At 34.6% G+C, this 18,199-nt stretch overlaps 1 protein-coding gene across 5 annotated transcripts in view; it reads right to left on the bottom strand.

Moving 5' to 3' along the window:
• TFPI (tissue factor pathway inhibitor) overlaps positions 1 to 18,199 on the bottom strand; it is a 124,616-nt gene that overhangs the window by 13,651 nt on the left and 92,766 nt on the right. For all 5 annotated transcript variants that reach the window (XM_020977547.2, XM_020977548.2, XM_020977546.2 and 2 more), the window contains 3 exons: positions 14,886 to 14,924; positions 7,796 to 7,972; positions 3,661 to 3,756 (listed from right to left, as the gene is read on the bottom strand). In XM_020977547.2, the coding sequence (XP_020833206.1) occupies positions 3,661 to 3,756; positions 7,796 to 7,972; positions 14,886 to 14,924 (312 nt within the window). The remainder of the gene's footprint in view (positions 1 to 3,660; positions 3,757 to 7,795; positions 7,973 to 14,885; positions 14,925 to 18,199) is intronic.

Below are 18,199 nucleotides of genomic sequence, written 5' to 3'. Positions count from 1 at the left end.
AGGATACAGTTAAAAAAAAGATAGATGAAGTCTCTGCCCTGAATGAATCTCAGTCCAATTGGGGCAACAATATTAACAATCATTAAAAAAGTAGCAAGTAAAAACAAGATATTACATGATTACACAGCAGTTAATGGGGTACAAATTATTCATTTTATAAAAGATCAGATGAGAGAGAAATAGTGAGAGCGGCAGCAGTGAAGGAAGATTTCGAGGAAGAAGTAGTCCTGGAATTATATATTGAAAGAATGGTCAGTATTTGAATGGGGAATAGTCGGAGAAAGACATTTCACTTGATTGTAATAGCATGATTGAAGGCATGGAGATAGTAATGAACAAGGTCATAAGTTTATGAAGGGACTGGATGGCAGGTGGTTTTGGGAAAATAGAAATAAAGTTTGTTATAAGTTTGTTTGTTTGTTTATAAAGTTTGTTATAAGATTATAGAGCAACTTGAAAGCCAGGCAAAGACCTTTTTTTGTAATGCACTAGAAAATAGGGTGTCATTGAAAGATTTTGAGCAGAAGGATGGCTAAATGAAAGCAGTGTTTATGATCATTTATAGGGCAGTGTCCAGGATGAACTGGAAAGAGAAAAACTAAAGTTAAGAAGATCAGCCAGAATGCTAATGCAGCAATCCAAGTATCAGAATAATGAAGATATGAATTAGAGCAGTGAAAGTAGAAATTTAAAGGAAGCAAGTTTGGAAGCATTTAGGAGGAACCAAAAAAAAAATGGGGGTGAGTGGCTTGGCATAGATTTTAAGGATAGGGACAGGACAAAATAGTATCTCAAAATATCAAGAATGTATGATTAGCAGCACAGTAGTATTTTTGATGGACATGTAAGTAGAGAATAATAAAATATGGCTAAAATGCAATTCCTAATTTCAAAATTAAATGAAAGCTCTACATAACCATATTGTCAATAGTTAATTAAATCATTTCAGTGTCAAAAGTTCCCTTTTCTTTGATCTACAGTTTAGCTATCACATAGATATTGTAAGATGAGTGAAGGATGATTTTTTTTAAGAACACACAGCCTTATACATATGGTAACTTTTCTATGGATTGGTCTGAATGGTGCAAATAGCTATTTATTTCAATAATGGTCAAAAAATCAAACTTGTTTGCATACACAGGCATGGTGTTACTATACAAACATAAAAAAAGTTATATGCTGGAATACTAAAAGGAAGGGACTGCTATGGCATAGTTGTAAGATTTCCCATTTTGTACTTTTTGTAGCAATCAACCTACGTTTAGGGAAATGATTTCAGAATGTTTCCCTCTCACATCCTGTACAGAAAAAAAAAAGAACCCAAAATGCATACACACATACAAACTCCCTCTCCTCCCCCAGAACAAACAAATATAGTTGCACAGACTACCTGGATATCCTGTTGTCTCACTAGGCAAGGAAACAACTTCAGGGATGGGCTGAGAAGAAGGGATTAGGAGAGCATAGCTCATGTTCTTTATTTCCGCACTGAATATACAGATCAAATGTTTCTTAGCCCAAAAGGGAGAGTACAGAACAATATTTGGTGTAATTGCCATGGCCCATTAAAATAGGAACCCTATAAATCCTACAGGGAAAAGCATCAGTCTTCCATTTGTGTAGAAATAAATAGGCTTTTCATGTAGTTTTTGTCTCGTGGGCTACTTAGCAAGAAAAGTATGTTGTTGTTGTTTTTAAAATTTTATAGATCAGACCATTTTACCAATGATAGAATCCAAAAACTTAGGCCAATTAAAAAGTATTTTCAGGGGCAGTTAGGTGGTGCACTGGATAGAGCACCGGCCCTGGATTCAGGAGGACCTGAGTTCAAATCCAGTCTCAGACACATAACACTTACTAGCTGTGTGACCCTGGGCAAGTCACTTAACCCTACTGCCTAGCCAAAAAAAAGAAAAAAAAGTATTTTCAACAAATTAGCTACAAATATATTCTGATAACATTTAAAATACTTTATACTGTTGTACCTCAAGGAAAGACTTAAAAATTCTCCTTCCTTGCCTTTGCCCCAATGAATTAAAAAGTATTTAAATTCACTTCTAGGTGTTTAATACTTTTTGGAGTCATTTCAAGAAGAATGTTATCCAATTTATGCTCATTGGGTAGATTATTACTCCCTGAGAAACAAAATAGCAAAATACCTTAGAGAAAGGGGTAATATATTGTCTAATGTGTCTGAATGCCAGGGTATGACTTAGAGATATGCTTTAATACTTCATAAAAAAGTTCTATGTTCTAAACTGAGACATATCTAACCTATTGGTAATAACCATATACCTATGTGTAATGCATCCTTTATCTTCTAGTACTAAACAATGAATTATTTATTACTAAGGAACCACAGTTTGCTGGCAAAGGTCTAAATAATTCAGAGCCCAAGTAAAAAGGAATTAAAAAAAAAAAGACAAGGCCTTTCCATCTCTTTTCTTCTCCTATTTTCTACTACTTTTTAGGATGAGACATATCTTCCTCTCCTTTTTGCATCTAGTTAGTGGAGATGTTGCCCCAAAATGAAACGTAAGAAACAATAGTATACCAAAAGATTCATCACAGGTAGATTATTCTTTTTTTTTTTCCAGTCAAGGGAGGTTAAATGGGATGGATATACCATAATCCTCCAATTTCATTGTGAATATTTTTTAAAAGGGACAGAATCATTTAGGGAGAAAAACATTGGTTTAGAAGCACCAATACACAATAAAAAATAGTTTTATAATCCAATCAACAAGAAAATGAAAGAATTGCTTTACACTTCTAGGGCTATATCCCAAAGAGATAAAACAAATGGGAAAAGGACCCACATGTACAAAAATATTCATAGCAGCTCTTTTTGTGGTGGCAAAGAATTGGAAACTGAGAGGATGCCCATCCATTGGGGAATGGCTGAGCAAGTTGTGGTATATGAATGTAATGGAATACTATTATGCTATAAGAAATGAGGAATAGGCTGACTTCAGAAAAACCTAGAAAGACTTATATAGTCTGGTGCTGAGTGAAGTGAGCAAAACCAAGAGGACTTTGTACACAATAACAGCCACGTTATGCAATGACTAAGATTGTTAAACTGAACCCTTCTCAGCATTACGAGGATCTAAGACATCTCCAGAGGCCTCGGGTTGGAAAATGCTGTCCACATCCAAAGAAAGAACTATGGAAGTCGAATCATTATCACTTATTACTACCTTCTGTTGAGTTTTGTTTCATCTTTCTGATGGTTCCTCCTATTGGTTTTAATTTTTACTTACAACTTCACTAATGTGAAAATATGTTTAATGGGTATGTAAATATAAAGCCTATATCAGATTGTGCACTGTCTTGGGGAGGGTGGGGGGAGGAAGGGGGAGAAAAATTTTTAACTCAAAAGCATGTGGAACTGATTGTTGATAAATCAAAATAAATTAATGAAATTAAAAAAAAAAGAAAGAATTGCTTTAATTTAAAATTCAATTTACATTAACAAGTTCAACAAACATTAAGTCCTTACTTTAGTGAAAGGCACCATATGCCAGGTTATTTGGAGGAGATGAATAATTACATGTAGTAATTGAAAGCAATTTCCTTAGCCATCTATGATTTTATTTTGAAATCTTTTTACTTTTATAATTTCTAGTACTAGCAAAAAACTCAGCAGCAGATGCTTACCAAAAAGTTTTCTAACTTCAGTTGGCTTGGTTGTTGAGGAGTTATTGTTTTCTTTAACAGCTACTTTTTCACCATGATCTACTTGCTCTGTATCCACTAGGAAAATTCCACACATGAATAAAAGGTTATTCATCATTTCGGCTTACCAACGTAAGTATAAAATAAGAAATTCATAGCAGTAATGAGAAGTAAATACCCAGGTGTGTTTAATGTTTGTTTGTTTGTTTGTTTTTGCTTGAAAACTTCTTTATTCAGATCTCAGAGCAAGTCACTAAAATTTTCTGTGACTGAGTTGCCTTATAGGTAAATGAGGACTAGTTAACCAGTTGACCTTCTAGGTTCTTTCTACCTCTAAATTGATGACCCTATATTATAAACTTCTTGTTAACACAGCTTTATGTTGTTTCATCTGACTCAATAATTGTCAGTAACCTATAAATATACACTACAAATATCATGGGGACAATTTAACTAATATTTAATAAGCAGTTATTTTATATAGGGTACTGTGCTAGGTGTTTGTATACAAGGACACACTTACAACACTATATAAGCTCAAAAAGTTTACAATTTATGTAGGGGACAAAACATTCAGAGTTAAGTGAAAATAAAGTATATACAAACTTATGCAAATTGATTTCAAGAAGGAGTGAGACAATTGGGAGATTAAGAAAGACCTTTTGGAAGATTCTGGGAAGATGAAATAGGTCAGAAAATTCTGAGAAGATGAAGTAGGTCAGAAAATTCTGAGTTCTCCAGATTTCTCCCACAAAGAAGACAAAATAGTGCCTCAGGACAAATGTAGAGTAGTGAAAATAAACAAGAGGTGGGGTAGAACAGTAGTTCTGGGACAATTGGAGATATGGAGAAAAATCCCAAGACTGAGGTTTGGTCCTAGTGAAGTCTAAACACCCCAAGTTAGTTCCATTGAAACAGTAAGTGGAAAGCCCTGGGGCTAGCTGGGTTGGGAGGTAACTTCTGCCCCAGACACAGGAATTTGCACCTCCCAGGCAGTGTAGGGAGCTGGGTGTCTGAATGGGGGAAGATTGAGGGAGCCTATGGTGATAAGGGATGACAGGCCTAGCTGTGCTGTGGAGATTTGGCCTGGGCAAGAAGGAATCAGCACAGTCCTGGTGAATGCAGAAGTATAGGAGCAGGGACACTGCTGGCTGTGGGCACTTATAGGAGGACAGAGTTCTTGGTTTCAGTTCCAGGCCAGAAGGGAGTACTGAAGGAGAATTTGAGGCCAGAGGCCCTATCTCCACACTCCGTGACTAGAAGTGATTGCAATAATAAACTGCTACAAATAAAAAAAAATGAGCAGGCAAAGGGGAATGAACCTAAGTATAGAAAGTTACTATAGGAATAGAGAAGACTGGGGTTTCTCTTTAGAGGAGGGTAGTGAAGCAAAAAAAGCCTCTTCTACCCCAAAGAGTAACATCAAATGGTCACATGCCCAAAGAGATTTCATAGAAGAACCTAAAAAGACTTTAAAAATCAATTAAGATAGATTGAAGGGGATAAAAAGCACAAGAGGGGACAGTAGAAATAGAAACAAAAATCCACCAATCACCTCCTGAAAGAGATATTATGAGAAATTTTGAAACCCCCAGCTCAAGGAGAAAGTGTTATGGGCAACAAGAACAAAACAAAAAACTCACACATGGCAGAGCCATAATTAGAATCAGACAAGAAATAGCAGTGGTGACACTAAAAGACTGCAGGTCTTGGAACACTGTATATGGAAGAGCAAAAGAACTGGGGTTATACTCAAAAATATCATACCCAGCAAAGTTAAGCATAATCTTGAATGGGAAAAAAAAAAGATATTCAATGAGTTGCCAGACTTTTAGGATTTTGTTACCAAAAATACCCTGAACTTAATAGAAAATTTGACATTCAAAATCCAAGAGAAATATAAGGTACACATGAAAAACTATTTACAAAAGACTGAATAAGGACAGGCAGTTTACTTTTTATATGAGGAAATGTAAAATGTATGTCAAAGATTGTTATTAATTATTGGGTACTTTGAAAGAAAGACTGGAGTAGATCTGAGTATGACGTGATTCTAAAAAGTAAACTGTTTAGGAAAAGGTGAAAAGAGTTATTATCTTATGTAGATGAGATGTGAGAGGAAGAACTGACAAAGAGGAACTAGATGGGGGTGGGGGTGCTGGTAGTTCTGGAACCCTACTCTCATTGGGAATGGGTTATAGATGGAATAATACACATATATCTAGAATGGTATGAAAATCTTCTAAATTCAGAAAGAAATAAAAGGCTAAGAGGATAGGGACAGGGGAGAGGATAAGGGAGGGATTTTTAGAGGGAACCGTACTCACATCAGATGTGGGTTAAAGAGAGAGAGAGAAAAAAAATATATATATATATATGGAAGGGAATAAGTCTTTTAAATTTATAAAGAAATAAGATGGTGAGGTTAAGGTGGGGTACAGAAAAGTCTCTAAATTAAGAGGAATGGAATAAAGATGGAATAACATATATATTTGGAAAGCAAAAAAAAGTTTTCTAAATTCAGATAGAAACAAAAGGATAAGAGGAAAGGGTGGGGTGGAGAGGACAAGAGAAGATCTTTGACAGAGTGAGGTAGATTAAGTCATTGGAGGGCAAGATAGTGGATAGAAGTAAAATAGAGAAGTCAGGAGGGATCGGAAACAAGAAATACAAACATAAAAAAGATTAGGAATAGAATTCATTAGAGCAAAAAAAGCAGGTGTAGTAATCATGATCTCAGACAAAGTTAAAGCTAAAATAGAAAATCAAAGGAGAAAAATAGGGAAACTATACTATATATCAACCCTATTAATCAATATTGTTTTAGACTATTTAAAATAACTAGACAGTATAAGGTTGGACTACTGGTGTGGTATAGGAAATGAGGAGTTGGTGGACTTAGAAAAATATGGAAAGGCCTGGACTTATGAAGGAGGATGTTAACCATTCTCAGACAAACAAGAGGAGAAATAAGTATAGTACAGTCTTATATAGATGCATATGAATGTATTGATCTATATGTGAGTATGATTATAGATATCCAAGTATATGTGAGTACATGTATGTATGTGTATATGCATGTATCTATATGTTTCTGTGTATATGTGTATATATGTATTGTGCGTATATATATGCATATATGTGTGTATTCATGCTTAATTGTAGCCTTCTGGGGGGAGGAAGGAGGGGAAAAAAAACTAAGCAAAAAATGCATAGCAGAGAACAAAAGAAAACTTACAAGAAAGCAAAGAAAAGATGGGCAGCTCTGAACACACTGTATTCAGAGTTATTGTATAGGCTTTTTTGAAATGGAAATTTATTGCTGTATATTTTGAATCCTCTTTTATGTTCTGCTGTGCACATGGAAATGCTTTTTTTCCCTTCTTATTTTGCATTTTTTTAGTATTTAAGTTTATAATATTTTTCTTTTTCTTTTCTTATTGTGTATTTAAATTTTAGTATTTAAGTTTAAAATAAATTAATAGAGAAAGCTAGGTTGCACAGTGGATAGAGCACTGGCCTTGGATTCAGGAGGACCTGCGTTCAAATCCGGCCTTAGACACATAACACTTACTAGCTGTGCGAACCTGGGCAAGTCACTTAACCCCATTGCCTAGCCAAAATAAATTGTTAATTAAATAATTAAGTAAATAAGAAGGAAGGACCTTTTATTGGAAGTGGTACCTGCATTGTCCTTGGAAAGAAGCTAGGAATTTTAAATGGTAAAGATAAGGAGGGAGACATGGGGAACTACCTGATCCAAGACTTGGAGGCAGAAGACATAATGATACAAATAAGGAATAAACATCAGCCTACTTTGACTGGAATAAACAGTGTGTGAAATAAAGTAATATGAAATTAGACTGGAAAGGTAAGTGGGAGTCATATTATTGAGATTTTTAAATACCAGACTGAAGAGTTTCTATTTTTTCCTGAAAACAATATGGATCCACTGAAGATTTTTGATAGGCCCTAATTTATTCAAGATAAGCTTTTGCCCAAACTTATTGGCATAGGTAGACAAGAAATGGGAGTCTTATGAAATCGTTTTTGATTTATGCCAGATGCCTTCAATATATTTAAAAATAAAATATAGCAAAATATAAAATCAACTTACATCCATCCTCACAGAGATCCTTGCATTCTTCCAAAGATTCAAAGTTGTTGGCATTGCCTAGGCACCCGCCATACTTGAAAGGTTCACACTGTTTTGATTGATTATTATAGAAATACCTGGGAAGTAATCCTCGACAAATTCCAGAATCTTGTTCCAAAAAGCAGATTTCAGGCTTTTCTAGAATGACGATGATGATAATAAAAGCATTGGATTTATTTATAACATCACTAATTTTGAGTTAGGATTCAAAAGGGCAAGAACATTTCAAAGTATAAGAAGTTTGTAGTAAAAATAATAAAATTTCAGAGTTGAAAATATAATTTAACTTTGCATATCTAGTTCTGAATTCTGACTGTAGTGAACTTGAAATGGTCCTCTCTTTTGGGGTAACACCTTCAGGTTTATAGGCCCAATGTAGAACAACATTGGATAAGGCATCAGACCTGGTTTCCAATTTTAGTTATTACCAAAGTAGCTGTGTAACCTGGATAATTAGCACTTCTGGGCTTCATTTTCTGCATCTGTAAAGTGAAGGAACTGTAGATTAAGACCCCCATAGATCTCATCTATTCCAACCTTCTCATTTTATAGATGAATATCCTAAATCCCAGGGAAGAGAAATGATGTGTTCAAGATCGTGCTGGAAATAAGTATTCAAATCCAAAGCCAAGTCTTCTGACTACATTACTGTTTCAACTATATCTCTATCACTTTCTCTAAGTCTTCTTCCAGATGTAGTGTATACACATACACAGACACAAACAATTGGGTGTGTCTTCATAAATACACATGTGCATATGTAGCTTTCTATATGGTCATATGTGCACATATTGACAAATACATATATTGCATGTTTGTAGTTATTCAGAACACCAATTTACATATGTATTTAGATTGCCAATATGGCCAGATTCAAACTTGTTATATCAAATCAATTTGTCTTCATCCTGAAAAAATGTAAATTGATTTAAGAAACAAATTATTTAGGGTTATATTGATATAGGTATTGGATATTCTGCTATGCAATTTCCTAACATTGGTAGAAGAGAATATGTTGATAGAAGAAAAATTACAGATGGAAAATTATCTGGCTGATTGACCCCCTTCATACTCTATTCTTGAACTCTATTTTTATTTTGTCCTTTTGCCCATTAGTCTAGGCAGCATTTTACCAGATTTTTATAATATGAAACTTATACTTAATATATGGCATATTAAGGTGGAGAGAGGGAAGAAAATATAGGCAGGCTTTTCTTTGGGAGATATTACTGAGTGCATGATTCAGCAACTCCTTTTCCATTATAACTTTGATAATTTGTGAAGATACTTAGAATGCTGGTTTGTATTAGAACATTAATAGCAGTCTGTAATGGAAAGGATAAAGTGGGAGGAGTTTGCACCTCATGAAACACTAGTGTGTCTGATATTTATTAAGAACACTGTGGAGGGAATGAATGAGTCGGAATAGGCAGGAGTTCCCATAACTGCATTTATCAGATAAAATCTGATACATGACTATGCCAGAGATACACACACACACACACACACACACATATATGTGTGTGTGTGTGTGTATACATACACATACATACATGTATACATACTTACATACACACACAAATATATCTATGTATGTATGTGTGTATGTATATATATACGTGTGTGTGTATATATCTATATATCTATATATCTATATCTATATATATCTATATCTATGTATGTATGTATGTATGTATGTATGTATGTACATGTAAAACCTTTACTGTCCTGGTACCTGACTGAGCTTCAGGTAGAAGCACAGGACTGTAGGGACAGCAGAGTTTCCCTGAGGTACTGAGCAATAGCTAAATTGCAGTGGTATCAATTTTGTTATCCAAAGTAGGCAGGCCCACTGATTATCAAAGCAGGAGTCAAGGAATCTGAATTTCTGGCTTTGTTTATCTCAACACAGAATGAATGGGATACTGAAACAATTATCTGACTAAAAGTATCTGGTTTTAGTCACCATGTAATTCCATCAGTTCTTTCTGTATACATTTATCTCTTTCTCTCTCTTCTGCCCCTTCTTTCTTTTCTCTCTCTTCATTTCTTTCCATCTTTCTTCTCTTTCTTTCTTCCTTTATCTTTTCCTTATTCTTCCCCTTTTTCTTTGTAGCATAGTTTGAAATCTGGTACTGCTATTCATCTTCCTTCATTTTTTTTTTGATTCCCTTGATATTCTTGAACTTTTGCTTTTCCAGATGAATTGTTATTGTTTTTTTTTTATCTCTACAAAATAATTATTTGGTAGTTTAATTAATATGGCACTAAATAAGTAAATGAATTTAGGTATAATTGTCATTTTTGTTATATTGACTTGCTCTATCCATAAGAAATTAATATTTTTCCAATTGTTTAGATTTGTCTTTATGTGAAAAAGTGTTTGGGGTTTTTGTGTGTGTGTGTGTGTGTTCCTAGAGTTACTGGATGTGTATTGTCTAGTAGACTCCAAAGAATTCCTATGGTCTGCAGTTATTTTAAATGGAATTTCTCTTTCTATCTCTTTCTACTGTTTGGGGGGCAATATATAGAAATGCTGATGTTTTATGTGGGTTTATTTTATATTCTGTAGCTTTACTAAAGTTGTTAATTATTTTGATTAGTTTTTTAGCTGGTTCTCTAGGGTTCTCTCAGTATACCTGATGGTATCATCTGCAAAGAGCAATAGTTTTGTTTCCCTATTGCAGATGCTTATTCCTTCAATTTCTTTTCTTCATTTTTTTTTATCTTATTGCTATAGATAGTATTTGTAGTACAATATTGAATGATGATGGTGATAGAGGACATGCTTGTTTCACCCCTGATCTTATTGGGAAGGTTTCTAGTTGATCTCAATTATACATAACGATTGCTCTTGGTATAAATACATACTACTTATTTTTTTAAATCTCCATTTATTCTCATTTTTCAGTGATTTTAATAGGAATAGGTGTTGTATTTTGTGAAAAGATTTTTCTGTATCTATTGATATGATCATATGATTTTTGTTGTTTTTGTAATTGATACGGTCAATTATACTTACAGTTTTCCTCATATTGAACCAATCCTGCATTGCTGATACAAATCTCACCTGGTCATAATATATGGTCTTTGTGGCATATTGCTGTAGTCTACTTTCTAGTATTTAATTTAAAATTTCTCCATCAATATTTATTTGAAAAATTGATGTACAACTTTTTCATCTATTTTTGCTATCCTTGTTTTATGTATCAAAATTAATTGTTTCATACAAGGAAATTAGTAGCATTCCTTCTTTATCTATTTTTTTCAAATAATTTACATATTCTTAGAATTAATTGCTCTTTAAATATATGGTAGAATTAACTTTTAAATCCGTCTGTTCCTGAAGATTTTTAGGTTAGGGTTATTTAAGTATTCTAGTACCTCCTCTGTTAATATGTGCAATATATTATGGTAAATTTTCATTCATTTCATTTAGGTTATTAGTTTTGTTGGTGTATAATTAGGCAAAATAGCTCCTAATAATTACTTTAATTTTACCTTCATTAGTGGTTCACTTTATATTTTTGATATTGGTAATTTGGTTTTCTTTTGTAAAAGTCAAATTAAACAATGGTTTATATTTTTACTGTTTTTTTTTAAATAAAACTAGCTCAAGGGTAGGGAACCTGAAGTTTTGAGGCCACATGTGGCCTTCTAGATCCTTGAATGTAGCCTTTTGATTGAGTTTAAGTTTTACAAATTAAATCCTTTTATTAAGGGGATTTGTTCTGCGAAGTTTGGATTCAGTCAAAGGGTCACATTTGAGGACCTAGAGGGTCAAATGTGGCATCTAGGCCACAGGGTCCCTAGCCCTGAGCTACCTCATACATTATTAGTCCAATGGAGTTTTCGTGCTATCAATTTTATTAATGTCTCATTTGATTTTCAGGATTTGTTTGTTGTTTTTTAATAGAGAGATTTAAATTTGTTTTTTTTCTAGTTTTCTTTTAAGTTGCATGCCCAATTATTTGATGTTCTCTTTCTCTCTTTTAATGAATTACATGTTTAGATATAAATTTGCCCCTAAGTATTGCTTTGACTGCATTTGACAAATTTTGCTTTATTGACTCTGTTGTCATTCTCTTTATTGAAATTTTTTATTGTTTCTATGATTTTTTTCTTTTGCCCACTCATTCTTTAAAATTAGATTATTTAGTTTCCAATTAATTTTATTCTCTCCTACAGCCTTTTATTGATTTTTATTTTATTATGGTTAGAAAAGATTATATTTAATATTTCTGCTTTTCTATATTTGTTTGTGAGGTTTTCATGCCTTAATACATTGTCACTTTCTGTGAAGGCACCATGTACAGCTGAGAAATAGGTATATTTCTTTCTATTCCTATTTATTTTTCTCCAGAGGTCTATCATACTTAAATTTTCTAAAATTCCCTTCACCTCCTTAAGTTTCCTATTTATTTTATGGTTAGAGTTATCTAGTTCTGAGAGGAATAAGTTGCAACCACCACTAGTAGTTTTACTCTCTATTTCTTCCTATAACTCATTTAACTATTCGTTTAAGAATTTGGATGCCATGCCATTTGGTGCATATATGTTTAATATAGATAACTTCATTATCTGTGGTGCTTTTTACCAAAATGTAGTTCCCCTGATAATCTTTTTTAATTAGACTTATTTTTACTCTGGCTGTGTTCGAGACTGTGATTCCTGCCTGCTTTACTTCATCTAAAGTATAATGGATTCTGCTCCAAGCTCTTATTTTAAGTTTGTATATGTCTTTCTTTTTCAAGTATATTTCTCATAAATAGTATATTATTGGATTCTTTTCATTAAGAATGCTTGAAAGACTCTATTTCATTGTGTCCATTTTTCCCCCTGAAAAAGTATATTTACTTTTGCTGGGTAGTTTATTCTTTATTGTAATCCCAACTCCTTTTTCCTTCTTATTTTTTTAGCCTTTTTCTTTACTTTTAACCTTATATTAGAGTTGGGGGAGGGAAGAGGAACTATCCCAAGCTTCAGGCTTTTTTGCCCAGCAAGTGAAAACAAAAGGGCCCTGCTTTCTTGGACCTCAAGTACTAGCAAACCTTCCTCTTCCCTGAAACTGCTAGCAGGAACTAGGGCCTCTGTTCTCTCCACCCAGAACTGAGAGTAGAGCCCTTGCTCCCTTGTTACTGAAAGCACTCCTCTCTACCCTGGAACTGCCATCTGGAACTGGGTAATGAGTTGCTAAGGTGCACCCAGTCCTGTACCCAGTGGCTATACAGAAGTCCCCTGTAATCTTTTTATGAACAAAGGTCCAATCCTTTTACCACCTCTGGATGGTAAGAGCTCCATGAACTATTGCTTGCTGCAGCCTCCAAGGACTACAGCTGGTGTTGCTGCTACATCGCTCTTCAGGACAGTCCCCAACCCAGTGTCATAGACCTCTTCTTCTGACCTCCTAAGTAGTCTTGGATTAAGAAAAAAAAAATTTCACCCTGATCTTTTGCTGATTCTGCTGTTCCAGAATTTGTTTTGATGCATTATTTTAAAGTTGTTTGGAGGGCAATGTTGGGAGATTACAGCTGGCATTCTCTCTCTAACTCTGCTTCTCCTCATAGATATATTAAACTTAATATGTCCCAAAGTGAACAATTTTTTCAGCTCCCAACCTCCTCTCTTCCGTTTTTCCCCATGATTAGCAGGCTTTTTCTCTATTCTAAATTTATAACTGGGGACAGCTGTAACTCATTTCCCTACCATTATTGAGGGTATCACTACCTTGTCACTGAGGCTCACAAATTAGCTGTCATCCTCAAATAGTGACTCTTGCCACCCTCCCAGTCCTCTCACATCCAAGAAATTGCCATATTCTTCATAATTAGTTTCCCAAATGCCCTCCTCACTCGTCTAATGCTGCCACCATCCTGGTGTAATTCCTGATTGCCTCATACCTAGATTACTGCAATAGCCTATCGGTTGGTCTTTTGGCCTCTAGTCTCTCTCTAGTTGAGACTAGACTCCCCTTGGCTGTCAAAATGATCTTCCTAAAGTGCAAGTCTGATTATGCCTCACAATTGAATCAACTGTAGCAGCCCCCTATTACTCCCCAAGGTGAAATGTAACATCCTCTGTCTTTTAAAGCTCTTAAAAAGAAAACTAAGGAAGCCAGGAATCAGAGATATAGAGTGAGAGGATTCCAGGCAGGAGAAACAGGCACAGAAAATGACCTGAGTTGGGAGATGGAGTGTCATGTTAGATGAAGGGCAAGGATCCCAGTGTCACTAGATTATAGAATATTTAAAGGTGAGTAAGATGTAATAAAATAATAAAGGTATGAAGGAGGCAAGTTGAAAACTTTTAAAGGTCATCTTCAAACTTTATGCTTTATGTTTGATCTTGGAGATAATAGTGAGACATTGTAGTTTATCAGGTAGGGGTGGACAATAGCTAGCATTTATATGGTGCTTGACAATTTACAAAGTACTTACATAAATGATCTTAATTGATCCTTCTGCCAACTCTATGGAAGAAACTACTAAAGGCATGATTAGAATCCTCGTTTTAAAGATGAGAAAACTTAGGCTCAGAGATATTAAGTGTTTTGTTCAAGGCCATATACCTGGGGCAACTAGGTGGCACAATGGATGGAGCACTGAGCTGGGAACCAGGAAGACTCATCTTCCCAAGTTTGGATCTGGCCACAGGTACTTATTAGCTATGTGACCCTGGGCAAATCACTTACTCCTTTTTTGCCTCAGTTCCTCATCTGTAAAATGAGCTGGAGAAGGAAAAGGCAAACAATTCCAGAATCTTTGTCAAGAAAACCTTACATGGAATCATAGAAAGTCAGATATCACTGAACAACAGCACAAATAACTTATAGGTATTTGAGGCAGAATTTGAAGCCAGGTCTTTTCTAAGCCTTTATTTTATTTGTTAAATTTGTAATCAAATGCCTTGCACTAGTTTAAATTTAGAATTCTGCTGTCGTTTCAAGGTCAAATGCCACTTGGAATAACAATCAGCTTCTTTTTTTAAGGGAAATTCAGAAAGGCAGTTTTCTATGTAAACCATTTTAATAAGCCAAAAAAAGTTAATTTACCTTGTAGAAATTTTGTCTTTGTAGCCTTCCATGGGTATTCTACAAAATAAAGCAAACATATAAATTATGATGTAATGTAAATATATTACTATTACTTAATTTTAAATAATTTAATACTTACATTTGTAGGTTAGTTTATTGTTTATGTTTCAAATTTGTCTCTCATTTTTTCCTCATTACAGTCTAATGAGGTAGACAGAGCCATTTAAAAAAAAACAAGTTAGAAATTAATGGTTGGAGATTACTTGTGATTAAAGTGACTACCTAAGGCCACAGAACTAAACTAGAATATACCCAAATAGTTATATACAAACCAAGATTCTTAGAACTGGAAGAGAAATGAGATCTTGTCTAATACGACTTGTTTTTAAGGCAACCAATTGTTATGTCATAAAGATTCAATGACTCACCAAAGTTCACTCAACTAGTTATTGATGAAAGTGAGATTGGGACTCAATTCTTGGATAATAGACTAAATGACTTTTCCATTCACCTGTACAAAACTGTGAGGCTTGCTATGTCCTTTTGCTCCTGTATAGTTTATACCACGCCTCTAGACAAGACTGAATTTTAAAAATAAATGAAGTTAATTAAAATTCTTTATCCTCTCAATAATGTATGGGTTCTTATTTGGGGTTGTGGTACCACTTTGGCCATGGTCTGATAAAACCTATATCCCCTCTTCTCGGAATAATTTTTAAATGGGTGAAATAAAGTAAATATGATCACAAAGGTAACCAATTACATTTAGTTATCATATATGTATATATACATGTATGTATATATTGTATGCATGTGTGTCTATATACACACATATATACATACATATACATACATGCATACACACACATATATGTTTAAAAGTTTATGGACTCCAGATCAAGAGCTCCTACAAGTGGAATTCTTTTTTAGAGGAATCAATGTATAATTTACTATCCTTTAGACCTTATTTATACCAGAGAAAACAGGAATTGAACTTCAAAATATTATCAAAATATGCTAATGACTTCCTCAAAGAAGTGTCAGAATCATCAATTGACATGCTTTTTAAATAAGTTGTTTTATAGAGGGAAGCATTTGTTGAAATAATCCATAAAATGATTTTTTGTTTCTAAAGAAAGAAAAGGAGAAAAGTACTCAAAAGAGATTTGCTCAATATGTCATAAGTGTCATAAGTGGCATATGAACCTAGGTCTTTCTGAATAAAAACCCAACACATTCTTCACTGTTGCAGTCTGCCTCTATCGATTTTATTTAACTTTAATAAGTGAAATTTCTTTCAGGATATGAATGAACTTCAAACAAGCTATACAGTTTAAGCTAATCTGGTAATAAAGGGATTTACTGACTAAAGCATTGGCAAGATACCAGTTTCATATTTAAATATTCACTCAAAATGCATAAGATTTGAAACAAAAGAATACAGTTCTTAGAAATATGTATTGCTTATTCTGAAATATAACATATTTGAGCAAGAGTTAAAGATGTCTCTGAGGTTGCAAATCCCAAAGTATGTTTAAACAAGAAATAATTCTAAAGATTTGGTTCCAATATATTCCTGTTATGTAGTTGTTCCCCAGACTGACTCATTGATTGTAGGTTCAGCATTCAATCTTTTTTCATATATGTAGTTTGAAAGGAAACACATAGCATTAATGGCAAGTCAGCCTATTTGAGGAAATAGGAAAGGCAAGAGACAACATGTGCCAGGCAAATCAGACCACCATTACCAGTTTGACCATAATCGCGATCTATATCACCATCTCCCTTCAGACCCTGCTGAAGATAGCCCAGGATCCTGAACCTAAGAGTCTTGGGAATTATCAATATCCATCAAACCAACTGACTTGCTTCCATCCCAAACCCACAGCCATCATTGAGAGGAGAAATAATTATGGAGAAGGAGCCTACTTTTCTTATCACTTGACACGTATAAGCTGATAAGCATAGGAGCCCTGGGAGTGGTATCTAGCCCATACTCCTAGCTATTATCCAAGAAAGCAACTTCAGTAGAAAAAAAAGGGGCCACTATCCCCACCAACTATTAACACTACCACACGAAGGGCAAACCCGCATAGCTGAAGAAGCAAAGTGCCCTGAAAGAGAGATGGGAAGCAGCATGTGCCAGATAAGTTAAACTGCCACTGACACCTTGACCACCATTCCCTCTCAACTTCTGATGGAGACAGTTCAGTGTCCTGAACCCAAGATACTTTGAAATCATGATGCTTCCAGTTTAATGCCAGTAGCCATTAGCCTGGGAAGCAACCCTGGCAAAAATGTAACCTGGCAACTGTTTCCACAGGTACTGCACCTATATCTATTGAAGACCTAGAAAAAAAAAGTTCTTGCTACCACTGTCCTTTGCTCTGTTAAATGATGCAACGTCAGAAACTGATATGACTTTATCTTGACATTAAATGACATCAAAGAAGAGAAATTGACATCTGCTTTTTTAGTGTATGTTAAGGACCAAGAGGGACTTGTAGTTTTAACCTTGCATATATGTTGTCTCCTCTATTAGAATGATAATTTCTTGAGACCAAGGGCTGTCTTACTTTTTTAATCCATTGTAGAGGGACACCAAGCACAGCTGTACTGACCAGACCCATCCCAGGCTATGGCTGCAGAAACTAGCACATATCTGATGAGTGCAGTAGTAAGGGGTAGGGATGCTGTTGCCTATGGGCGCTTGCAGAAGAGTAGAATCCATGGTTTCAGTTCTGGGGCAGAGAGGACAGCTGTATTTTGCAGCCACCTGAGGTTACAGGGAGCAAAATCGTTTGTGGGACAGTGTGGCTGGGGGACCTAGCTGTGGCTTAGGAATGGAGAGGAGAGTCCATGGTTCAGCCCTAATATAGACCTTAGAAAATAACATAAGAAGGACCTGAGGCTTGGGGCATCATTCTCCATATCTCATGACTACAACATGATTACTCTAATAGCTGCTAAAAAAAAATAAAACAAAAACAAAATATAAATAAATAAAAATGAGTAAGCAAAGAAAAAAGAACCCAACCATAGATAGTGACTATGGGGATAGAGATCTGGGTTCATATTCAGAGGACAATAATGGTGCTAAAAAAGTCACTCCTTTTTCATTGAGAAATGTCAAATGGTCCTAAGCACAAAATGATTTCTTAGAAGAACATAAAAAGGACTTTAAAAATCAAATAAGAGAGATCGAGGAAAAATCAGAAAAAAATAGGTAATCCAAGAAAATCAAGAATATTATAAAAAGAAAGTCAACCAACCAGAAATACAGAATCCAAAACTTAAAGAAGAAAATAATTTTTTGGAAATTGGAATTGGGC

This window comes from Phascolarctos cinereus, unplaced genomic scaffold (assembly GCF_003287225.1).
Source record: "Phascolarctos cinereus isolate Bilbo 61053 unplaced genomic scaffold, phaCin_HiC Scaffold_726;HRSCAF=1367, whole genome shotgun sequence".
Taxonomy (NCBI): Eukaryota; Metazoa; Chordata; class Mammalia; order Diprotodontia; family Phascolarctidae; genus Phascolarctos; species Phascolarctos cinereus.
The sequence above is the reverse complement of the archived record's forward strand: the minus strand, read 5'-3'. Positions and strand labels throughout refer to the sequence as shown.